The sequence below is a fragment of the Chiloscyllium plagiosum genome, unplaced genomic scaffold (genome assembly GCF_037043375.1).
Source record: "Chiloscyllium plagiosum isolate Xiang-an unplaced genomic scaffold, Cpla_swu_hap1 HiC_scaffold_7, whole genome shotgun sequence".
In the NCBI taxonomy this organism is placed as follows: domain Eukaryota; kingdom Metazoa; phylum Chordata; class Chondrichthyes; order Orectolobiformes; family Hemiscylliidae; genus Chiloscyllium; species Chiloscyllium plagiosum.
Genome location: NW_028270145.1, coordinates 85303055 through 85329860, shown reverse-complemented (window position 1 = coordinate 85329860; position 26806 = coordinate 85303055). Strand labels below are relative to the sequence as shown.

General features: G+C 38.5%; 1 protein-coding gene across 1 annotated transcript in view; it reads left to right on the top strand.

Moving 5' to 3' along the window:
* The window catches only part of LOC122551725 (low-density lipoprotein receptor-related protein 1-like), a 1910187-nt gene that overhangs the window by 286307 nt on the left and 1597074 nt on the right, over window positions 1–26806 (top strand). The window contains exon 2 of the mRNA XM_043694091.2: window positions 206–328. Within this exon, the coding sequence (XP_043550026.2) occupies window positions 206–328 (123 nt within the window). The remainder of the gene's footprint in view (window positions 1–205; window positions 329–26806) is intronic.

Here is a 26806-nt window from a genome sequence, read left to right as displayed (position 1 = left end):
TGACAATATTATCTTCTGCCAATGTAAGGGACCAAATCATCAGTTTGTGCATTCTCAACTGAACCCGTACAATTGTTGGGTCATGGAACTGGTTAAACTAACCATGTGTATATTTTTTTAAGCAGTAAGCTGACAGTACAGTAGCTATGTATTTTTGAACCACCTTCTGCCATTAAAAATTTTTTTTGTTTGTCTTGATTTGTAGAACACAAAGCATGTGGACCAGCTGAATTTCTCTGCTATGACCAGATGACCTGCATCTCATTGAACTGGCTTTGCGATGGTGAACCGGATTGTTCCGATGATTCAGATGAGTCTCTTGATCAGTGTAGGTAGACAGACATCTGTCTGCTAGCTTTATGGTTGCTTTATAATATTCATTATTATTGGTTTCTGAGTCCTCCAGAATGATGTTGCGTATTTTCAGGTTTCAATTGCAATATTAGAATGTTGAGGATTATGGGAAACTGACAGAAAATTGGACTTGGGACATTCAATAAAATTATTGGGATCTGGTAATGAAAAGCTCAAAAGTCCAAATTGCCTACTCTTGCTCCTAAATCTTATCTTCTCGTCTTTCTTTTGTTCTTGTGCTCTGCAGAACTGATTTCTCTTGATTCTTAATGATTAATTTGTCCTGATGTGGTTGAACTTCTCTAAAATATAGTTACTTTATAGACGTACATTTAATTTGACATGTGCCTGATGAGTATTTAATTTAGAAGATCTTCTTTATGTCTTTAACTAATAAGATTAGTATAATTGGAATTTAGTGGATGTCAGTTAGATTGAGTGAACAATAATAGTGGTTGAGTCTGACTCCTATTGAATTGGCCTAAAGCTATTCAACTTGAATTAGGAGCTGGCTTAATGATAGTTGACATTTGAAAGTTTACAAGTAGCAAATTGAAGTCTGTGCAAAGTATTTCTTGAAATATGGGAAAAACTCCAGCTACTAAATAAGTAACTTTTTTTATTTTTCGTGTCAAGTGAGTCAATCCTTTTGCAGATAAAAATGTGGCTTTTTTTAATGACACAAATGAAATGAGGAATCATAGTCACCATTATTAAACTATCTCTTCAGTACTTGGTTGACTGGGTAAATATGTGCTCATTACTGGAACTGAGTTTCACAAACACCCAACTTTCGGTGCAGCAATAAGGTAAACATAGAACAAAAGTATCAATCAGGCCATCCATTCTTGGTCATTATGTGGTGACTCCTCCTTCTGGAAAATATTTGTGAAAATGAGATAAACTAACAACTCCCATAGCTGGGTACATGACTCAGCACCATGCAAACAGAAACCTGAAGAATGGACGCTTGGGCATAATAATAGAGAACAGCTGGCAGCTTTTGAAAAAATGCCCCATCGTGAGATGTGCATTTTTCAGGGAAGAGTGGAAAAGGGATGAGTTTTTTGTCATGACAATGTTCGAAACATTACATACACTGGGCAGTGAAAATGTAATCAAATTGCTCTTGATTTCAAAATCCCTGTTACAATCTTTATGGGTGAATTAAAATTTACTATTTTAAAGAAAAGGAATCCAACATAATATCAGCGGGGATAGTGAAAATATTGGTTTCACAGTGTTATCATAAACTCTATATCATCTAAACAGATAGATGGTGAGATCTTTCGTAGAATTAACAAAGACTTAATTTCAAATATATATTTTTTTATAAAATAATCCTTTTCTTTACCAGTCAGTCCCCTATTAAAATCAAGTATATTTGCTTCCCAGGTTATAACTGTTCATGTAGCTTTGCTGTGGAGGTACTGGTGCAGTGTAAGAAATAGCAAGAAACTTCCTCCTCATTTGAAAATTAACTTTGACTTTGGGGAGGATAATAATGAAGAAAATCTTCCGTAATAGAATTTCTTTGAGGTTTGGAAAGCATTCAGATATTGATTCAGTGATTTAATCAACAGTACAGATGCATGAATGGCTATTATATTGGAAAGAATAGAAACTTCTAGTCCACCTAAGATCACGTTATAAAGGAATTAAAGAATAATTGTAATACATAATGTAATTTTTTCAGCTGGCTCTAATAAATAGATAGCAATATGTAGACCATGGGAAGGGGAGTATGCTATTCAGCCCCTGAAGCCTGTTCCTCCATTCAATTGGATCACACTGTCCATTTTCCATTTTCCTCTAACTCTTGATTATAATGAGAAAGTTTACATGTAATTTTGAAAGCCAATTTACTGCATTCGTACTAACAGAGTGGAACGAAACATAAAGAGATCATTATGACCTTTCGCAGATGTTTGCAAAGTAGAATTGGTTGGAACATTTAAAACTTCAAGCGATTGTCTCCTTTTATTTCCTAACGTTCCAATCACATTCTGCATTAAACAGTTGAAGTATCTTTTTACCTCTTCTACACCTTTTAGTATTCCAGTCATATGTCACTCTTTGAGTAACTAAATTCTTTAATATGTTTTACATTTAGTTTTCATCAGTTCTGGCCTATGACTCCTTAGCTTTAATTGAAGAAATTAATTCTTTGTCTTCTACAGCAAATATATACATGGCTTTATGCTTGTGCCTCCACTCCAACATAAACTGTAGAGTTAACCGTTCTGAATTTTTGTCTCATCATTGATCATCTTCACTCTGAATCCCTTTAAATGGCCTCGATCTGCAATAAAACAGGTCTAGTGGTAGGTGTCCCTACTTCAATTTAAGTTGCATCTCAGCACTCAATATTCAGGGAAGGTATGTCATACTGCAGTCATAAATAGGTTGATGATCAATCTGCAAATCATTCCATTACACCAGTATTGGTGGTATGAGTGGTAGAATTCCTGGTCAGCTGTAGCCATGTTATCGGTACAGCGCTAAAGCCTCCCAACCATTAAAAAGACTTCACACACAAATATGTGACATGACCAAGCAACATTCTTAGTCTGAGGGGTTATCACCTACACAAATACTGCCGTGATGACAAGTGGTCTGAAATTATCAGGAGAAAATTGCTCATATACCGATACACTTATGTACCAATGAGCATGATCAAATACATGGTTCTCTTTTTAAAGACCAGATCTACTAACATTTCTTGTATTTAGGAACAGCTGCTTTCCATTGTTTTGCATTATGTTTTAACTTGCAAACAAATCAACTTGACAATGGAACTAGTTTGCAATTCAGGGACTGCTTGTATCTGTATGTGTGTGTGTGTTAATGTTATATATGGAGTTGGAGTGGACAGGGAAGGAGTGGTCAGTGGTCAGTGGTTCAGATTTAAATCTCCTCTGAATAACAAAGCTGGATGTATAAATAAAACCCCTTACATCTAAGATAAGCTGCCTTACTTTATAGTCTGCTTGCACTCATTGATAATCAATGGAAGTATGAATCCAGGAGCAAAATAGTTTTTTTTGTAATACATTCAAATCATTTGTTAACAGAATACTTGTATATTGTGATTTGCATTCAGCTAAAGCTTGTGAGAGTTGATAGTGACAGTCAATTTTCAAATAATATTTTCTTTTTGAAGCATTCCATCATGGTCATAGCCGATCAATATGAAAACTTGGCATTTAATCATTTTTCAATGTTTTGGCTTGATAGCGTACCACTCAATAATGGAAATTCTCATTTACCTGGAAGATATGTTTTGAATATGCTGAATTCAAAATACGTTCTTTAAAAATGTTTAACTTTGTACACTTTCACTAAGTGCAGGAAATTCAGTTCTTCAGGCCTGAGCTACGTTTCTGTTTAATCATGGCTGATTTGTACATCACCCCATTTACCCAAATCTTGCCCCTCACGCTTGATACCCTTCTTTGAGGTATCATATGGCCATCAATGTAAGGAGCTAGATTCAGGTTCATTAAAACATTTTAAGAAGAACAGATAGATTTCTGATGGGAAAGGAATTTGAGGTTAGTGGGGCTAGATGGGGATATGGATTTCTATTTAATTGAAAGGTACAGCAGGTTCAAGGAGCCAAACGGTTTACTTCTGCTCCTGTTGTGTATGTTTGAATGCATTTGAACTGAACAAAAATCTATTGATCTTGATCTTGAAAGCTTTTATCATTGACTCTCTAAAGTGCAGGTTTTTTTGGGGGGTGGGTAGAGTGGCAATTTCAGATTTGTACTTTGGTGATTGTAATTTTAAAGACTTGACAATCAGATTATGCTGTGTTGTGAGGAGGGATGAGGCAATGGTATCTGAATCTAAATGTCTAAAGTAACCGTACACATTTGATGATTCATTTTAATTACTTATGACATGTTTAATTTACACTTACGGTGGCGCAGTAGCTCGATGGTTAGCACTGCTGCTTCACAACACCAGGGACCCAGGTTCAATTCCAGCCTCAGGCGACTGTATGTGTGGAGTTTGCACATTCTCCCTGTGTCTGTGAGGGTTTCCTCCAGGTGCTCCATTTTCCTCTCTGTCCAAAGATGTGCAGGTCAGGTGAATTGGCCATGCTAAATTGCCCATAATATGAGGTGCATTAGACAGAGGGAAATGGGTCTGGGTGGGTTACTCTCCGGAGGGTCAGTGTGGACCTGTTGGGCTGAAGAGCCGGTTACCACACTGTAGGGAATCTAATCTTAATTTATACTTCATAGTAATATTATTATTATTTTCACAAACCACAGAGTTATGATATCTTGATTGTTTGCTGCTTTCATCCTTTGTTTTCTGAACATAGGCATTAGGATTATTTAATCATAGCTTCTGTGTGATTCTTGTGTAATGTCATAGAGTCATAGAGTCATAGAGATGTACAGCATGGAAACAGACCCTTCGGTCCAACACGTCCATGCCGACCAGATATCCCAACCCAATCTAGTCCCACCTGCCAGCATCCGGCCCATATCCCTCCAAACCCTTCCTATTCATATACCCATCCAAATGCCTCTTAAATGTTGTCATCCTCTGCAGCTCATTCCATACACGTACCATCCTCTGCGTGAAAAAGTTGCCCCTTAGGTCTCTTTTATACCTTTCCCCTCTCACCCTAAACCTATGCCTTCTAGTTCTGGACTGCCCAACCCCAGGGAAAAGACTTTGCCTATTTATCCTATCCATGCCCCTCATAATTTTGTAAACCTCTATAAAGACACCCCTCAGCCTCCAACGCTCCAGGGAAATCAGCAAATTAATGACTTGGTTCTCTGCAAAGGAAACTTGTGATTATTTTGCAGTTAGGTTATTAAGGTGCCAGGAGGGTTTCAATAATGGATATTAAACACACTGCAATTGTTAAGACACCAATGCACACATGTCAATATAATGATTGTAATAAGGTCAGTCAGGTAAACATCATAGAATATGAGTTCTCTGATTGTGACTGTTTATATAGCCCAATCAGGGAGCCCTGGCTGACAGATACGAACATTAGTATCAGACATCCTGTTCATTCTGATAGCTGGCTCTGAGGGAGCTGGATCTGTGTCAAGTACTCTCACCGTGTAAATGAGGGAAGACCTGGTGATAGAATATTGGCCTCTGTGGAGTTATTTCAGTCAATGTGCAAGACAGTGGAGTAGTGGTAATGTCACTGGACTAATAATACAGTGTAATTAGCAGTAACAGCAGAGACCATAGATGCTCTAGTAATAATCTTCCAAGAATCCTTAGGTTCTGTGAAAATCCCAGGGGATTGGAAAACTGTCAATGTAACTTATTTATTCAAAAAAGGCGATAGAAAAACAGATAACAATAGACAGTTAGCTGTATATTCGTCATAGGTAAAATGATAAAATGCATTGTAAAGGATATAGCAGTAGAACATTTAGAAAGACATAACATTATCAAGCAGAATCAGCATAGATTCCTGAAGAGGAAATCATGCTTGGTAGATTTATTGGAATTCTTTTGAATTAACAAACAGTATAGATAGAGGAGAAATGTCACATGTTTGGGTTTCCAAAAGGCTTCAGTAAGGGACTGTACATAAGACCACTTTATAAGTTAAAAGCTGATGATTTGGAGAGGTGGTGATTGAGGAGTGGCGAGCTAATGGAAGACAAGTTGGAAGGAGGGTAGCTTGGGGGTGAGGTGGATGCAATCTGTATCGTGCAGAAGGTTACAGGGATCAGTTCTAGGGCCACAATTCATTACATTATACATTAATGACTTGGACAAAGAAAGTAAATGTTCTGCAGCCAAGTTTGGATGAAACATAAATAAATGGGTGGATGAACAATGAGAGTGCCCGAGAATTAAACTTGGCAGATGTAATATAAAGGAAAGTCACAATAGTCTTACCAGACCGTGGGATGCTGTCACAGGAAAGAGAGATAGTAGTTTAACCTGAGGGTCACTTCAGGCAAGGGGAGAGATTGAGAAATAAAGTCCTTCATCGTCACCTCAGCAATTGCAGGAATTGAACTCATGCTGTTGGCGTCACTCCTGCATTGTAAATCAGCTGTCCAACTAGCTGAGCTAACCAACCCCAAGTTAGGGTAACGGTGTCAAATCTGGAGCAGATCAAGTGGGAGAAAATGTCCTGGGGTGAGGTGGTGAGGAAACTGAGGAGGTAGGGGTGTGGATTCCCTAGAGTGATTGGGATGGCAGAATAGAGGACTCAAATCCTGCAGTATAGGAAGGGGTCACAGAGTCTGGAATGGAGAGAGGGATGTGCCTGATCTGAGGGAAATGGTTGGAGTGTGGGGGGCAGTCGCAGGAAGTATTTTCAGGTCAGGGCACAATGACAGTGTAGTTTACCATTTGTGAGGTAAGTAGGGGTTGAATAGTTGAATAGTTATGCAGGCACTAGATTTTGTGTATATTAGTCTGCTTTTTTACTTCTGAGGAACTATTTTACTTAGCTCAATTGGAATCCTCATGTAGTCAATTTAACTGGAGACTGAGTGTTCCAGGTGTAGAGGAATTACCCAGGAGAAGATTCTGTTTCTTGGGAAACTCCTTCAGAGTCTGCTACTATGGGTATTCCACAGGTCCTTGAGTCCCACTTCCATCTAATGATTGGCTGGGCTTTGGAACTTTAGGACAAATATTCTATAATCTTAATTTTTGCTGAGTTGTAAAAGTGGAGCAGAGATAGACTAAGGAGGAAAAGAGAGAGTAAGGAAAATTTAAAAGAAGGGAATGCAATATTTCACTGTTAGAGAATTAAAAATGTAAAAATGCATTGTAGAGCTAATGGTCTTTTTAAATTGAGAAGAGTAGTACTTTTGTAAATAGGGGCATTTTCTCTTTGTATTCTCTATGTATTAAAGTACAAGACATTGTATTTAAAATTTATTTTACATATCTTTAGCAAAACCAAACTGTCATAATGTAATCAGCACAGCTGGGCATCTGCGTAATTATCAAAATTACTGTGTATTTTAACTGTAAAGTCAAATGCAATGTTAACAGCTTGATTTTCAAGGTGCTAATTGAGCCCAAATAGTCATGGGACCAAACACAATGGCTGCTGAGCAAGGGAGCTGGAGGAAACAACTTCCCCACTCCCCTCTCTTCCCCTCTCGGGGGCAAAGAAGTGATTGGGTCCCGGAACCTGCCCATCCAATGATAATGATACCAACAGTATTGTGGGCACATTGGGTCATCTCTACCAATAAGTTTCTTGTTAAATTTTCATGGAACTGGCTGGTCATAAACTGTTGGGATTTTACATCACTTGCTTGAAGTCACAAACCTTGGATTAATTAGCAGGAAGTGTTCAAAAGGTAAGTAAAATCATTTTGCTGTCTTCACATTTCATCATAAAATACAGTAACATGAATTGTATCTTTGTTCATTAAAATGACATGACACGGCTCTGTTCAGAAGACATAACTACCTAGTAAACAATTTATTTTCCAGATTGTTATTTCTGCCGACTGGCAAGCTGTCAAATAAAAGATCAACATTGTAAGTGTATAAAAGCCTTCAAGTGATTTTTAAAAATAAATATTTAACCAAAGGCTAAAAAAACCTTTCACTATTGAAACAATCGCACAATATGCAAATCAATGCTTCACAAGTTTTGCCCATCGGTGACCTTGCTTTAGAGTTAAAAGTTTTTTGACCTTTTAGTGAGAACAGAGTGTGAATTCCTGTTAGAACGAGAGTACTGCTGTTATAACACAGTCAGAGCTTCACAGTGTTGTTACCATCTCAGAGCTCATAACCCAAACATTTCAGCTGCAGGTTCTGAACGTCTACTTTGGGAAGCCCTGATGTAAATCAAGAGCTCTGTTTTATGCTCCTTTGCTGCAAATAGGGGATAGAAGGTGTCCCATAAATTGAGCAATAACCTTCAGTTCACCTCACTGCCTTTCCCTGACCTTCCTTAAAGGGAGAGGAGCAATGGAGATGTCATGTTGCCTGACCACCCTTCAGCTTATGACAGTGATTAAGTGGCCAATAGCCACCTAACTGCCTACTCCTGCCCTGCTGCTATACCAATGCTGGGAATCATATATACACACTGAGGTTTGACCTTCTTTATGCATTCTTAATATCCACTGACGTTACCCCTTCCCAAGGTCACACTTTGACCTTTCGCCTCCTTGGACTCTCAGACTGCACCGAGGCTCCAAATTAACAGCTAGGCCAAGGCACCTGAAGGACCGGAAACATCGGTGAAAGAGATAAATAGCAGATTGGCAGCTCCCCCTGGAGGAACATCGGATGGGTAGCAAGAGGCTTCTCTCAGCCCAAAAATGAGGTGGTTTCAGCGGCTCGATTGGTGGTCTTCTTCAGTGGAGGTTTCCAGCCCTGTATTCCAGCAGCCTGGCTGGCCTGGCGATTTCATCTCTAGATAGTATTCTTGTCCTGGCTGTGTCTTCAGGATTTTCCATCATTCCTTAATCAGCTTTCCCTGAGCCCAGTAGTCCTTAACTGAATGATGATAGACTTAATTTTACTTTATTGACTTTAAATAATGTAGCTATTGTGGTATGCCGACTTACAAAACTTCTCACTGTATGTTTCATGTAAAATTACAAATGACAACAAATTTTTATTCTATTCTATACCCTTGGCCTGGCAAACTGGTCTTTTTCCCCCTTTTTACCAGGGTTTCCTAGCTTGACCTTGTGAAATTACCCATACCCCTACTTAATTTGGTTTCTGGCTCCAGTGATAGTTTCCACTTGGGACTTCTCATCCAGACCACTGATCCCACTCAATGCTGCTCAAACTAGGGAATTCAATCGCATGTCTTCCTGTCACTAAGCAGAAGAAATTTTTCCTCCGGTCTATTAAATGTTCAGAACTATTTCAAGTGGGCTTCTTCTGATGAATAATTTAAGTTGGGGGAGAGGTATACCACAGCTCTCCCATAAAATCTATCAACAAGTGTAAATGACTAATCTCTCTTGATTGACTTTACATATTCATTGTGCACTTTTGTTGATGTTGAAGTTAAACTGCCTATTTGTTTAATTAGGAGCTAATGGGTTCTTGCCTAAAATACAACTACCGAATCCTTTCACAAGTGTTTCATATTTTTTATGAAGCTGCTTTGAAGAGTCTGTTTGTCTACTTGGGGACATATGCTCTGGTCTTGGCATGTCTCCATTCCCCCCGCCCCAGGTAACATTAGGGCCTGGCCCGTGGGAAAATCTTCTCTCCCACATTCTTAACGGCGACTTAATTGCAGTGGCTCATGAATTCTATTTCTGAATTGGAAAATACACTGCCCCTGAGATTCTGCCTGTTGTATTCACGCGTATGGACTAAACAAACCATCAGAATGCATGAGTGCTGTTCCCATTTGAAGTGTTTTACAGGATTATAAAGTTAATTACCTGACTATTGAGTAGTATCTTTGATCTTCAATTAAGCTTACTTCAACATAAAGCAGACAAGAAAAATGTAGGTCAGCAGCAGTTGAGTATCAGTTGCTTGTTTTGTTTCAATCCATTTGTTGCATCTAAAAGAGACTGAGCACCTTCATCATTCACATTATATTCAGTCTTTGTCAAAGAAAATAAAAATTATTTTGCCTCTTAAAGATTTTGTGATTCACTACTCAGTGAAATTTTATTGTTTTGCTGGCTAATAAATGTTATTGGTTTTGGCCAAAATATGATGGCCTAAGTGGTAATTACATTTTTGTGTGAATAGAAAGCAAACAAGACAGCAACATTGCCTCAATTGAATAACTCATTGGTAAAGAGGTATGATTTCTGTACGCATTATCCCATTAGCAACCATCCAAAAGGCTACAAATATCTTGCACAATTTATGTAATATCTGAATGGAACTCAATTCTTGTTGTGAACTTAAGTTTGAAATGTTGCAAGTGATCCCTGATTATACCAGTGGTATTGTAATTAGTTCAGTCCTGAAATAATTTCTTTTGGATAAATAAATAAAACATATAGCCCAAGGGAAAAGCTGATTCCAGAACTTCTGTGATCTCAGGTTAAACTGAGTATTAATGGTAATCACACACTGAAGGGTGAAATAAAGCACACATTTGCAAGAATGTAAGTCAAGTGCCTAAGGACAAATACAATAAACAACCAAAATCACTAATAATAGTTGCACAGTGTCTGGTCTGCTCCTCAGTAAATCTGTGTATATCCTCAAAATGTTTTCTGCTGACTGCCAGCTTTTGCAGTTACTTCTTTCATAAGAACCAAAAGCAAGCTTGTATTTTCTACTTTACTGATCTATTTATTTTCTCAAGGTTAAGTTACGTGAATTACTCTTTCAATGTTATTGCATCAGCTATGGGTTTAAACATGAAACCGAGATTATCATGACATTGAAGAGGTTAAACTATTTGTGTTTTTCAACCAGAAAATAACAAAATAGAAGCAGACTAGATTTGGATTACAGACAGAATATGAAGATTAAACTGTAAGCACATTCAACAGCAGTGGTTTATACAATGGAACATAAATGGAAGAAATCTTGCAAGAGAATGCCACTGTTGAGATACTTCAATAGCATCAGAAATGGCAGAAAAGAAGCACAACTAATCCTAAATTCCTAAATTCAGCTTGAGTATGACCACCGACATCATTTCTGAGTTTGTGTGCATAGGCTTAGGTTATGATGTACATTTAAAACCGACAAATATAAGATGAAAACTATGCTGAATGTTCTTATGTTTGGAAAGTTCACACTGAACTATGACGCTACAAAGTATAAATTTGGAGTTAGCAATAGGATTTGTTCCAAGCTATGTTTCAGAAAAATCTTCTATCTATCTGACCATAATCAGTCAGAGAAAGCTTTAGTCAGGGATATTGCCTTTCACTTCAATTTGCAGCGAGAAGATTTGTCACACATGTGCTGTTCCATTGGAGGTGATTGGGGATATTAGAATGATAATTCTGTGATTTGGAATAGCAAATCCCCAAATGTCTGCTTTGAACGAGAGACAACAAATCCCTTCCAGTAGACCTTTTGTGCTTTTTAAGTGTGCCATATTTGAGTAGGAATTTGGATGCTGATTGATTCCTATTCATCATGTTTCACTGAAAATTGTAATTCAAAGTAAGGAACATTCTGAATGTATATTAACTACAAACTTTCCATGTGCATCTAAAGTAAAAATATTCAAGAAATACTTCACTTCAACTCCAAATACATATCAGAATTAGTGCAGTTTTGGTGTTCATTAGAATGAGCCTGGTTAAATCTGAAAGGGAGAATTTTACCGGTTCCCACTGGTGGATTCGGAAGCTGGGCAAGAAGGGGGATATCAAATATTTCCCAGGTGTGCTTCTCACAATCTTACAACCTGCCTCCAAGCTGTATGCGATTATCTGGGACCAGCGTGTCACCTGGGATGACTCAAGAACACACTCACCCCTAATGCAGCTTTTAAACAGCTAATTAAGGGCCACTTCCCACCCAGCCTCAAAATTTGATGCTGAAATGAGGTTTTTACAGTTGCTTGGAGGGATGGGGAAGCGTAGTGCCAGTATGCCTGGTAGACCTCCACTGTTATGCCACCACCAGATACACATTCCCATCCCCTCCCTGAACTTGTGGTTGCCTGCCACTTCAATATGCCATCTCGTTCCCTGTGCAAACCCTCTCTCTCAGATTTGCTGCAGTGTTCCAGCGAAGCTCAGTGTGAGCTGGAAGAACAGCATCTCATTTTCCACTTGGGAACTCTACAGCCTTCTGTACTCTATCGAATTCAACAATTTTAGGGTTTGAGGCACATTCTCTCATGTCCTTACTCCAACCCTCACATGCTGCCTTGTTATCCTGTGTTCTGCTATGACACACAATCCATTGTTAGCCACTAATTGTCCCTATTAGTAGCTGTTCATTTTCCTTGGCTAATTGTTATCCACTCATTTATCTGAGCCATTGTTCTTGTCTCTACTTTGAGGTCTATCTCGACCTCTCATTTACTCCTTAGCCCTACCCCCACCCTATCTTCTGCATGAAAACTAAATGTTTCCCAGCTACCATCAGTTCTGAGGAAGGGTCATTGGACCCAAAACATTAATTCTGATTTCTCTCCACAAATGCTGCCAGAACCTGCTGAGAATTTTCAGAAATTTCTGTTTTTGTTTTTGGTTTCCAGCATTCCTAGTTTGAGTGATACCTGGCAAATTAGTCTGTTGTGTGTGTTGTGGCAGGATAGGTGTGTCGCTGCCTTCTTTAAAGATCAGTCCAGCCCACAATCACCCAAAATTCTTTCTTTCTCCTGCCCATGACCTCTCCAAGTCTCTCAACTGACTTCTTTCCCCTGTCCCACGGTCTTCTACCCAATCCCCACAATGACCCCCTTTGCTCTGGTACATATACTCCTAAAACCACCTGTGATCCATTCAAGGGCCACTGTTTCCATTGAAACAGAGTGAGCAACAACTCTGAGGTAAGACCATAAATGTTCCCATATAAAAATCTAGTTGCAAACCAATTAAAATTCCTCAGCATATTAAACAGTATGAGGCAGCCAATGTGGCTTTCTCGATTAGAATTTCCAGTGGTGGATTAGAAAACCCCACTACGTATCAAATTCTGCTCAAAATAAAAAAAAAATGCTGGCCTTTGTCAATGGGTCATGCAGGACCTGTTGAAAAAGAAAAATAGAGTAACCTGTTCAGAACCAATGACTTTTCTGGGAATCTTTGCCTGACAGAGGATCATTGCTATGAATTATTAGTCATGTTTCTCCCACTACAGATGCAATGCTATGAGTAGAGTATTTTCAGTATTTTTCTCCTCATTTCAGACTTCCAGCATTTGCTATATTTCACTTTGCATTTCAGATTTCAGACAGCAGGCTGGACCCTGAAAAATGTTCACCAAATGACATTTATGACACAAATAAAGCCATTGTGTTATGTAATGTTAATATGCAATTTATATTAGATTATACATTAGTCCCAAAATAACACTATGAGAGAATCTCTTTTAAAATGTAAGATTGCAGCATGTAGAACAACTTGCTTTTCTGCATTTAAGCAAGATTTGTGTGCTTACCCTACCTCCAACAGCTACTGATAAAGGAGCAGCACTCCGAAAGCTAGTGCTTCTAAATAAATCTGTTGGCCTATAACTTGGTGTTGTGTGATTTTTTTTTTTTAACTTTGTCCACCCAATCCAACACCGGCTCTTCCACATCATGGCTACATTTTCTGGACATAAAATAAATCATAGAACCCTTACAGTGTAGAAGCAGGCCATTCAGGTCGTTGAAAAAACCCCGAAAGAGCATCCTACCCAGACACACAACCTCCCACCTCCCAACCCCCTACCATATCCTCCTTGATATTCTTGTAACCCTGCATTTCCAGTGGCTAATCCGTCTATCCTATAGGCAATTCAGCATAGCCAATCCACCTAATCTGTACATCTTTGGATAAATTAGAAGTCTGGAATCAAGTATAGTAAGTAAAGATTTCTCAAAAGTAAATACTGTGTCAAACTTAAGTTTCACGTAAGAATCTTGGATTTATTTAATGTTAAATCAAGAAACCGATATTCCATGCCAATTTGTTAGATGAACCCAGTAAAAGAAATGGAACACAAACATGTGAATACATGGATAGACATGCAGATGTAGAGACACACACACACACACCCACCCACCCATGAATAGTTTATTACGGTGTAAGAGAAACACTGCCCCTCTTTGTGAATCATTTATGACTAGAACAGCTGGAGCTTAATAAAAATGTCAACTGTTAAAAATGCATTACGTAGCTGGCATCACTGCACCTAAGTCATGGATTTTCGATTTGTACGTGAAATAAGGCTAACAGTAAAAGGTTATCCATAATATAACAGGTACAACAAATCACAGAAATGTCGTCCAACATTGACAGACATTTGGTATTTTTTTGTAAGAAGAATCAAGCCAATTTGAAAGTCTAATAAAGCCAAGAATTACACCTAACTAATTTATAGATTGAAAATTATCAGCCTTCAGCTGAATGGCTGCATAGAGGGTCCCACCCAGGATGAAAGTAAGACAATTCTTCACAGATAAAGTTGCACCTCCTGCTGGTCAGGCGGTTTGGCAATAAAGCCAGAAACTGCACTGGAAATATCTGCCGCTGATCTGCTCTGCAGAATTTGAAGACTTTTAGCGTCCACATATTTAAAAATAAAAACAGGTACAGAGCTAGCTTGTTGAGGTTAATATTGGATACTTGGGTATATAATCACCTTAATCAGTGTACACACACACATATTAAAAAACTGGTGACTATTTGAAAGCATTGATTTCTTTGTCAATTAAGGATTATAAAAAGTGAAAGAGTCCAACAGCACAGAGACAGGTCCTTTGACCCAAACTGCTGACCAAAATATTCATCCACATTAAGCCCATTTTCCTGCAATTGGCCCATCCTTCTTAACCTTGCCTAGCCATGTATTTGTCCAAATGTCTTTTAAACATTGTTAATGTACCCGCCTCAACTACTTCTGCTGGCAGCTCATTCCTACACATACCACCTTCTGTGTAAAAAACGTTGCCCATCGGGTTCCCTTTTATTCTTTCCCTTCTAACCTTAAACTGTTGCCATCTAGTCCTTTATTTCCCATGCCTGGGAAAAAAAAGAGTGAGTACATCCATGCCTCTCATGATCTTATGCATTTCTTATAAGAACCCTATCAGTCTCCTCGCACTGTAAAGAATAAAGTCCCAGCTTGATCAGTCTTTCCCTATAACTCAGACCGTGAGTCCTGGCAACACCCTTGTAAATTTCTTCACCACTCTTTCCAGTTTAATAACATACTTCCCATAACAAGGCAACTAAACTGAACACAATACTCCAAATGTGGCCACAGCAATGTCCTGTACAAGTACAACATAACTTCCTAATTTCTATACTCAATGCCCTGACTGATGAAGGCCAGTGTGCCAAAAGCCACCTTTACTGCCCTCTCTCCCTGTGACTCCACTTTTAGAGAGCTGTGTACCTGAACTCCATTCCTTAATTCCCTACCATTCACCATGAAACTCCTATCGTGATTTGAATTTTCAAAATGCAACATCACACTTATGGGAATAGATTTTACCAAAAATTGGCTAAGTGTAATTTTTGAGGAGTTTCATGGAAGGTTTCTCTTTGTTTGTGGAGTTATCATATTCAACTCCATGTTACTCATATCGATATGCATATATCATGCCTCTGACTATGGTCCGACTGTGATATTTGATTTCAACAGTAGCAGAAGTATTCACTGTTGTTGGGGCCTTCAAGGATTTGTGCTGTTAGTATATTATTTAAAGCCCAGTTGTGCACCACGTCAAACAGTGCCAGCTGCAAAGAGACTTTCACAGTACATATAGTGTGAGAGAAATGGAGGAATAAAAAAAATGTTCTGAGGGTACGTAAGTGGCACATGCAATACTTTATTGAGAATAGAAGCTCTTGTTTGTAAATATATTGTTATTTAATTATAACTTGTAAAGTCAACTATTATTGTAACTGCAGGAATAAGAATGAAGTGACACAGGCTACCTAAACACAGTGCAATATGATGTCAAAACTCTACCTAAAGGAGTGTTCCCCTTTCCGTAACACCCAGCAGAGCATGAGTGTTACTGTTTACGGTGGTCGCATCACGTGTTAGAAAAACTTCAAATGGTTGATACTGTTAACTTTTGTTGAGTAAGAGGAAAAAATAGCCTACTCTTCCAGCAACATCACTGACTTCATCACACAGAAATGAAATGAAGCAGTGGGATTTGTCAGGGGTTATACCAGTAACTGCCGGGTTTGATTTGTAGATCGAGTATTGAGAGAGGCGAAAATGAGGACTGCAGATGCTGGAGATCAGAGTGGTGCTGGAAAAGCACAGCAGGTCAGGCAGCATCTGAGGAGCAGGAAAATCGACATTTTGGGCAAAAGCCATTCATCAGGAATTTTCCTGCTCTTTGGATGCTGCCTGACCTGCTGTGCTTTTTCAGCACTACTCTAATCTAGACTCTGAGCATTTCGAGACGTCACACAGATTCCAAGTGGATTGCTTGAAGCAACCACCCCTTCCAGTCCAGCTGTAACATGACTCAGTACTATGACAGTATCCTGAGACATTCTCAGTCCAGGGTGGCAATGAACCTTGCTCATCTGAATGAAACAGCATCCATAATGATAGTCTCTTTTCCTCCCGTACCACCACCAACTGAGGGAACCTTCAGCTTCCACTCTTTCAAGTAATGCTGCTCAGCAGGCACTGGAGGATATTTCTGGTCCTGGACTTGATGGAACATTTGTTGATGTTCCTCAATTTCTCCCTGCCCTCATGACACCCTTTGGTCACAAAGGTGAGAACCACATCTGCAGCTGGGATATTGCTTATGCTTTGAATGAAACTGTGTGGGGAATATCAGAAACAGAACAGGTCCTTAGAAATGTGCACAGTCAACAATTGAATCACACAAAAATGGCAGTCCAGCACAGTTCTCCATATACTGGAGGACACCAAGAAGAAGGACCATGAAATGTCTGTATGTGGACATTTTGGCACAGTGAACCTCATTCTTGTTTGGTTTGATTTATCGTAGTCACATGTACCTAGGTATAGCGAGACAGACAGAGGCAAACAAGATTACACAGGAGGGGCGCACAGCGAGATTAATGTTAGCAAGATAAAATAACATTATTAATAATTTTTATGGACTTATAATGGTCCCGCACTTTTCAACCTAAATTCTAAGAAATGTGAGGATAAGATCTACTGTAGGGAGTTTGCAAAGAGTTGCCCTGTGTCTGCGCCATCTTGAATCCATCTGATGTATGCACCACAAACCATGCTGCACAACTACGGATGAGAAATGTAGGAGAATTATTGAAATCTTTGCCCCCACCCCAAACTCGCAACCCATGCATTGCAACAGGACTCTTGCTGTTCACCAGTGAGATTCTCATTTCAGCTTTCAAATCTTGTGTGGAAAAACTGACAATTTCTTTCTTGACGTCAAGAATCTCATGTTTCTGCTTTCCAAATTGAGTTGTCATTGCCCACAACATTCGTGGCTGGGAAAATTCTGCACCTGCAAATTCAAATTGTGTAAACATATGTTGTAGTCTGTTTGTATTGAGTGAATTACAGGAGACCACCTTGTGATTGACAAAAATACATTTTGGCTGCTATATCTACTCCCAATTTTCCCATGTAAGATGTGATAAATATTATCTCAGTTCCAACCTGACACATATTGCATGTATTAAAGAAATTGTAAGATAAGATCTGCCTGGTTTATGTCTCTCCTGAACAGTGCCTATTATGTCTTGAGCACTGGGCGGCATCCCATGACAGTTGTGTGACAGACTGAGGGACTGTGAGATGAGTAGAAAAGAAAACTAATCAAAGGAATTTCAATAACCAGGATGAAAAAAATGAGATGTGAAAACTTAGCAACAGGTGAATAGAACAAGTATAAAGCAGCTGAAGCAAACAAAGCAAGCTTGAAAACAAAATGATGACAAGAAATAATAGCGAATTATTCAAATAATAGTAGAATATATGAAGAAATTTACCAAGGGTCCTTAAAGAATACCTTCCAAACCCATGATCACAACCATCTAGAAGGACAAGGGCAGCAGATGCATTGGCATACCATCACCTGCTACTCACCTTCCAGCTACTCATCTTCCTGACTTGAGAATATATCACCACTTCCTCAGTGCCTCTGGGTCAAAATCTTGGCCCCTTTCTCTGATGGCATGGTTTACTTATACCAAACGGACAGCAGCAGTTCAAGAAGGCAGCTAGCTCTCCACTACCTTGTCATGGGCAGATAGAGATGAACAATAAATATTGGCTCATCCATTGAAGCTGACATCCCATGCATGAATAAAATTAACTGTCAATCAGCAAAGAAAGCAAAGAGTTGGAGATAAGCTAGTATTTATGTTTTAAAAAAAAGTCCAAATAAATCCCAAAAAATGAAGGAAATCTTACAAGATTATTATTATAAAATTGTACTATGTCAATGTGAAAAGAAATAAATGATAATTGAACTAACAGTATATTATTAGAGAGAAATTCCAACACCGGATTGAAATATTGGCCTTGCCAATTCACTTGGCCAGTAACCAATTTATCCTCTCTGCCAGCTATCGCCTGAGTCCATGCACCTCCTTTATTTCCATAATTCCTCTATTTCCCTTTTCACCCAGTTATCAAACATGGGTCATGATTAATGCTTTGATGCTTGTAAGGAATATAATTAACACTTGTGGAACAATGAAACAAATACTTGTGAAAATATGAAAAAAAAATTAAATGGATGAAAAGAAACAAATGTGACAGAAATTTGTTCTCCACCAGTGTCTGTTTCTCCACAGTAAGTAATATTTAACTGGGAAAAGGGTAAGTGCATGATCTATTTAAGAATTTTCACCAATATTTTCTTGAGTAACTGATGGATAGACAGCATGGAAACAGACCCTTCGGTCTAACTCTTCTATGCAGACCAGATATCCCAACCTAATCTTGTCCCATTTGCCAGCACCTCGCCCATATTCCTCTAAAACCTTCCTATTCATATATTCTCCAGATGCCTTTTAAATGTTGCAATTGTACCAGCCTCCACCACCATACATGTACCACCTTCTATGTGAAAAAGTTGCCACTTAGATCCCTTTTATATCTTTCCCCTCATCCTAAACTTAGCCCTCTAGTTCTGGACACCCCGACCCCAGGGAAAAGACTTTGTCTATTTATCCTATCCATGCCCCTCATGATTTTATAAACCTCTATCAGGTCACCCCCCACCCCCCCCCAGCCTCTGACGCTCCAGGGAAAACTGCCCCGGCCTATTCAATCTCTCCCTGTTGCTAAAATCCTCCAACCCTGGCAACATCCTTGTAAATCTTTTCTGAACCCTTTCAAAGTTTCACAACATCCTTCTGATAGGAAGGAGACCAGAAATGTACGCAATATTCCAAAAGTAACCTAACTAATGTCCTGTACAGCCACATCATGACCTCGCAACTCCTATACTCAATACTCCGATCAATAAAGTAAAGAATACCAAATGCCTTCTTCACCATCCAATCTACCTGCGACTCCACTTAAAAGGAACTATGGATCTGTACTCCATGGTCTTTTCATTCAGCTCGGACCTTACCATTAATGTAAAGGCAAAATTGACTTGAAATTATTTCCTTATTGACTGTTAGCTTCTCATATGTGAGGTAGACCTTATCCTTCATGTTATGCTTTTTGAATCTTTTAGAAACAACTTGTCCACATCTACCCAGCAGTTCATGGTGCAAACTCAAATTTCATTATGCATGAAATAGTGAACATCCAATTATAATAGAAGATCAATAGCATGTTAAGGGTTAAATTGCATGATGTTTGTATCTTGGTACTTCACAAGACTCTATAATAGTGCTGTAATCTGAAATCAATATCATGCTGTTAAAGAAAGTGTCAGATCTACAGGGAATGGAAAAGCAGCAAAGAAAAGGTGAATGTTATAATGACAACAATTAATACTTGGATAGTCTCTTCAATATAATAAAAAAATCTCAAGTCACCGCATGGAAGGGTGTCAGTGGCACAGCTTTCAGTTTTATTTAAGAGGTACTTAGGCATATACTTGCAATGCCAAGATGTGCAAGGCTATGGAATAAGTACTAGATAATGGGAATAGAATAGTTTAGCTTGTTTTTGATCAGTGTAGACTTGAAGAGCTGACAGACCTTTTTCTGTACTGTAATACTTTTCCTGACTGAGTACACAACATTATCAGACAAATATGGCATTGAGTTTCGCAAAGGCATATGCAGTCGGCTGACCAAAAGTTTGGTTTAAAAAAAAACAGGTTTTACTGGGTATCTTAAAGAAGGAAAGTGAGGAACAGAGATGGAGAGATATAGAGAGGGGTTTTCTTTCCTTAGAACAGAGACAACTGAAGGACTAGTTTTATCGCCTAATCTCAGATCACCTATGGACATACAGAATTTCTAATTCCAATATGTGTGTTTTTTTTAAAAAGAGGACTGCTGCAACCAAAAAGAAAACAACTGTTGACATAAATTTAGTGACTATCTGGCAGAACCCGAAGAATATCTCACCTGTACAGTCAGTGAGACCTCAAACGGGAAGACTGCAAAGGACGAGATAATGAGAGGCTGACTACTCAACCCCACTTTCAGTAGGAGGCCAGCTCCTGCAGGCATGTTTGCATTTTTACCTTTGGTGGAAACACAAAAATGAGTTTAAAAGTGATTTTCAGCACTGGTCAGCATGTGTTACTGATCTGATGTCCTAGGGTTGTAACCAGAGTATTGTGAATTTCACAGCTTTGATAACAGCCATTAAACACCCCTGCACAACAGGTCATAAAAGGGAATAATTCATACTTTATGCTGCCAGCAGGCAATTGCCACAAGGAACCAAGACAAAAAAAAATTCCAAGTATAGAGTCAAGATTCACCATCAACTGTTCAACTACCAGACTTGATTATTGGTAACATCTGCAACTTTCAAATATCTATGCTTCAGAAGCAACTCTGATACTGACTGATTTATGTGTTTTTTAAAAATTTGCATTGCTTTTTGGGGTTCACTTCTTATTCCTAAAAAGTGTATTTATGTGTTGAATTTTTATTTCTTGTGGATTTAAGGAAGTTAGTGAATTTCATCTGGGTGGGAGATATCCATTGTCGAAGGGATCTTTTTTGAATTAACCTTGTTTTGATAAATGGAGGGTGTGGTTGATTAAAAAGAGGACAGCCAATTAATTCCTCCTCATCCTGTAGCTTTATAATTTGGAGTGTACACTCAGGAACCTCACTGGGGATTGCTTGTAACACGAGCGATATAAATTGGGGATGTTCCAAAGGTCAGAAATAGAGAATTGTAGCTACTTGCAGGGGTATTAAGCAAAAATTATTCTCTCAGAAGTGGGAAGAGATGTGCTGTAATGGGATATTTGCAGTTGACATTTGGATATGTCAGGATCTTCATTGAGTTGAATATGCTGTCACCAACCCTCCTCAGAATACTAGTCCATGGGAATTCTTAGTATTAAGTGGTGATGGGTTCACCAGAAATGAACTTCATGCTGAATGAGGCATGTACTTGAGTAATGAGAAATGTTTTCATATTTAACAGTATGATAACAGGTTACATTAACTTTAAAGTAGTCTACTACCTTAAGAGTAAGTGATATTGTTAAATGTAGTAACTAGTTACTAGTACCTAGTAACTGGCTGCAGACTTTAAAACTGACCAATTTAAAAACAGCTAGCTTCTCCCAGAGATGATATTTTATGTTTTATTGGACAGAATTGTTCCAAAGCTTCTGAGTTAACCTTTTCAGTTTTCTTGCCCTAAAATATCTCCAAGCATTTTACACCAATATTTAACCCATTGTAAAGCATACTCAACAAGGTTATCCAGCTTACCACTATCCTTTCAACTCCCCAGTTTGTGAATTCACAAATTTAATGGATCTGGAGGCTTGACAATTCTTTCAGCCCATGCATTGATGTAACACTTGCTGGAACATTGTTGATTCATATTTTATTCCTGCCAGTGATCAGGAATGATTCTCTCATGTTTTTCTCCATCAGGTTCACTTCACAATTGTCATCAAAACAGGGTTTGCCTGTGCAATGAAAGCGGGTTTCTGTAATTACAACATGATTTCCTCAATGGATGGACAACATATGAATATTTCTAGTCCATCAGTTATTGGAATACTCTATGATTTCTACCAAGATCTTTTATCCAAAAGTATTACTCTAAGTCCATCTTGGCAACTGTTTTGTGCAGTAGCATTTATTTTAATTAGTAGTCTGTTGTCAAGAATGCAATTCTTCACAGTCATTAAGAATCATCTGCGATGCCAAACATTGTGGAAGAATAGGTAGCTGGGTTCTCAGCTTTCTTCTCAGCAATTATTCTAGTGGCCATAAGCTACATTGGAATGTTGTTGACCAATAGCTCAGTAAAGCTGTATCAAAGATAGTGGTCTTATCCAAGATTGGTTTCTCTGTTTGGCTATGGGTTATGTGTCGAAAAATTGTTTCCAGAAACACAACTTGTATGTGGAGTCTGACATTGACCACTTCTTTGCTGGATTGTGACTCTACTTTAGTGAGTCTTTTTTAAAAAATTGTCCTTGTAAGCTTTTCTGTTTTTTTGTCCTTTTCCCCTGTTCTGGTGCCTTTCGAGGTTGAGAGGAAGGTTTCTGTGCTGTTTGAGATTTTCCAGTCTGAACTGGCTCGTTGCTGTTCCTGTTGCTCCAATTGTTGCCGCTCTATTCTTAAAGAAGTAATTCATCTTGTTGTGTCAAACATATTTCTTCTCTCCAGATTGCTGTGGATTCTTTACACTACTTGTGTCTCCTTAACTTCAGATAACAAATCTCTTGGCTGCCACCGTGTTGCTAGAGATGTGTGTAGTTGGCTAGTACCTTATTGTGATAGGATCTTTTCTTGGATCCAAAAATGGCCCCCAGTTATGAAGGTAAAATACTGTTGATGCTGGAAATCTGAAACAAATACATGATGTTTGAGGGGAAAATAATCAGCAGATCTGGTAGCTTCCATGGGGAGAGAAAGAGACATAACCTTTCCAGTCCAGCATGACTATTCAAATTATGAAGAAGAATCTTAGTAGACTTGAGATGTTAACCCTTTTGTAGTCGAAGAGTCTGACTCTTAAGTGGTGAGGGACTAAAAACTAATAAGTCTTAGTGAAAGAGCGAAGTACTTGAGTAATCAATTGTTTACTTCAAAATAGTAAGATTAATCAACTTGATTGATTATCTACATTAACACTCAGCTAAGGAACGTTGTTATGTCTGAGAGACAGTCATTGTGTCAGTGCTGCTTTGCTGTAGACTGTAGAATGGTCAAGCTTAGAACTGATTAGCCCCTTTAATCCTCAGTTAGTGGAGCTAAAACAGAACTTCCAAATTAACCCTTTCTGGCCATCTAGTTGCTGTTTCTCTCATATTGTAAACCAAATAGGATCATGATCTCAATAAAAGGAAGAGAAATCCTTCTACATCCTTTTACTCACAAATACCACATAAAGACTTTAGAATGCCAACATGATGATACAGAGTTCCACCATTTGCTGTTTTGTTTTTGTAAAAATCACCAAAAATAACGATGACAAATTCAATTCTGATTCTGAATTACAGCATCCACAGCTCATTCAGTTTTTTTTTGCAAATTCAACTTCACTGGGTGTTTCCTGAAAATTTGAGTATTTTGAACATTACAAACTTGCAATGTAGTGCTTAGCATGGTGCATCGAAGGTTAAATAAATGTGATACCACACCCAAAGTTATTTTCATTTACAATGCAACAGCATGGTGCCAAATTTGTTGCCATTTATCGTGAACAAGTAAGCTTAAACTTTCATGTATCCATGGCATTGAATATCTTGATGAAGCTGATAAAAATCATTCCAAGTACACTAAGGGTTTCAAATTTTTAAACTCCTAGCTGGTTCATTGATTATCTACTCTTGAAATTATTTCTGTGGAGCAAAAAATGGAGCAAACATTTGTTTTATTGAGAATATATTTATGATGAAAAATCTATTCAATACAAAGAAAATTTAAAAATTTTAGAATTTATGAAATGCTCTCATTTCAGTGTTTATTTTGGGCAGCACGGTGGCTCAGTGGTTAACACTTCTGCCTCATAGCGCCAGGGATCTGGGCCTGATTTCACCCTCAGGCGACTGTCTGTATGGAGTTTGCACACTCTCCTCACACCTGTGTGCATTTCCTTCCACAATCCAGAGATATGTAGATTAGGTGGAATGGTCACACTAAATTGCCCATTGTGTCCAGGGATGTATAGGCTAGGTGGACTAGCCATTGGAAATGCAAGGTTACAGGGACAGGGCGGAGGTGGGTCTGGGTGGGCTGCTCTTTGGAGGCTCAGTGTGGAGCTGATGGGCTGAATAGCCTGCTTGTGCACTGTAGGGATTCTATTATATTCTATTATTTTGTCCTATTTTTGCCCCTGAGGCTGTGTATTTTACAGATGTTTGGCAAATGCTGCAGAAGTAAACACAAACCCAGCATTATTTTTGGTCAGTGGAAAATCGAGAAATCCCGTAGCTGAAAATAAAATAAGAAATTAGTGAAATGCACACATTTATATTTATAATTCCAAATGGAAACTGATTCATTGAATAATTTAACAGGATAGACACTTTGGTCAAATATTGTAAGTATATAATAGTTTAATGTCCTTATAAAATTCTGTCCTGAGCAGAAGAAAACTAATCTGCAGCCTCAAGCTCTCACAACTTCATTTGCAATTAGCAAGCTTTTATGTTACTCTGTTCTATTTTGGCCTTGCTTCTTATAGTAGTTTGAGGAGACAAATCTGTGTGATGATACCATTGCCTGCATATGAGTTCCAATTTTCACCTGCCAGGTTCCACTGACCAGTGCTCATTCCAAAGCTAGCAAATAATCATAAAGCAATACATCAGCAATAACATATATTTTCATATCTCTGTGTGCACTAATCCCCAAAACATATTTATGGTCCAGAGCAAGAGTTTTTTTAATGAATGGATGCTATAGAAATTGAAATATTATCTTATTGTGAATGTCATGTTGGTTTCATGCAATGCAATTTCCTGTTTCTTTTCCCCCTCCTGCCTGCTCAGGTCTTCTCCTTTAATGATCACTTGGCGACCCCTTCTCAACTCTGCCATTCTCGTTCAGAGACCCTTTAACCAACACTTAATTGCAATGTGCAACTAAAACAGAAACTGACAGAAATATTCAGCTGCTTTGGCAGCATCTTTTGGAGATAGGAATCAGTTAATGGGTTAAATTATAGATCAATATCAGCTTCAAATTAGAGGCAAACTGGCTCACAATTTAATACCTTGACTCACCCAACGCCCATCCATGCCACTCGTTGGCACAGTCCCAACTGTGAACCAATTTCAAAGAGGCAAGGTCAGGTTCAGATTGACCTTCCACCAGTAATATAATTATCTTCAAATTAAACTAAGCAAAGGACCTGACATGACTCCATTCTTGTATCAATTGAGTTTTCAAGTTGACAATAAGGGCATCCCACATTGACTTGGACCATATGGTTGACTCAGAGTGGGAAGAGATAAAGGCGATGATTGGAGGAACACCTCAAGCACACATATAATGGTCACCTGGTCAAGGCTATTCCCTGCAGAATTTGTCTTCCAAGATCACAGCTAGGCCATTGTCCATTTTTTTAAAATCATGAAAGCTTAATTTGGCCTTCTAACTCCTTGCTGATCTGTGTCATGCAGTGCCTCAGAGTCGACCGTCAAATGTCAACATTCAGTTGGCACTCCTTTTTGAATGACAAGCCTGCTCCTTCCCCTTTAATTGCCTCTCCATTTTAAACTAGAGGATGATATATTTATTATTAGTCCCAAGTCAAGTTAGTTCCTGAGTCCTGAATGAAAATGTTTCAAGTTGATTGGCATTTCTCAGTTTGGGTACTTCCCTGCCAGTAATATTCCTTTCTCCATGCTGAGTGTATGATTTACCTAATTATTGGCAATAGGGCACTGGTGATAGTAACTGGTACAGTTTGCATTATTTACTACGCATCATTACTTGAAATTGTTGGGAGCTGTGCAGGACATGTCATCTTCCCTCAGGAATTCCTACAGATCTCAACTGTTTCCACCCAATAACCATGTGGCATCATTAGATTTGGTGGAGCTTCATGCAATGTCAACATTAACTCCTTCAAACCATTACCTTTCACAACATTGATGACCATTCATTAGAATAATATGTTGTTTTTAACAGGAATCTTGGGTAATTTCCCTTTTCTTCATTTGTAGCCTGGTATTGCTTCTGTACAACTTTCTATGCTGAGATCAGCTAAAACAGATGAAAAATCAAATGTTGGACTTGCCTCTTTCTATGGCTTAGTTCCCACTGGGCATTTAGCATTTGAACTTTTGAGGAAGCTTATGCTTTTTACATTGTGCCGAGAATTTAAGTTAGCTGATGTTGAATCACATTGGGCTTTTTCACACCATTAATTAAATGTGATTCTCTATTATGTTCCAATGCTTGGTCCTGCCAGTAACAATAAAGAACATTATAACATTCATTTCAGCTTTCATCACAAGGCATTCTTCCACCACCTTCAATAATGTATTAGCCTAATTAAAGGATCTGATTTACAAAAGGATAAGATCCTCCTGAGAATAGTCCTTAAAGGTTTTTAATATAAAACATTTTCTGAAGTTTATATTAAAAGCAGTAGGGAATAAATTTACTTGTGCAGCTGGTCTTGCCTCTCCAAGTCTTTTACAACAGTCAGCCTGTGGTGACTGTCACAGTACCTGCTACCTGAGAAATATAGTCTGGCAGAACATACAGCTACAATCTGCTGAGGTAACTTAGAAGGAAAATAAGAA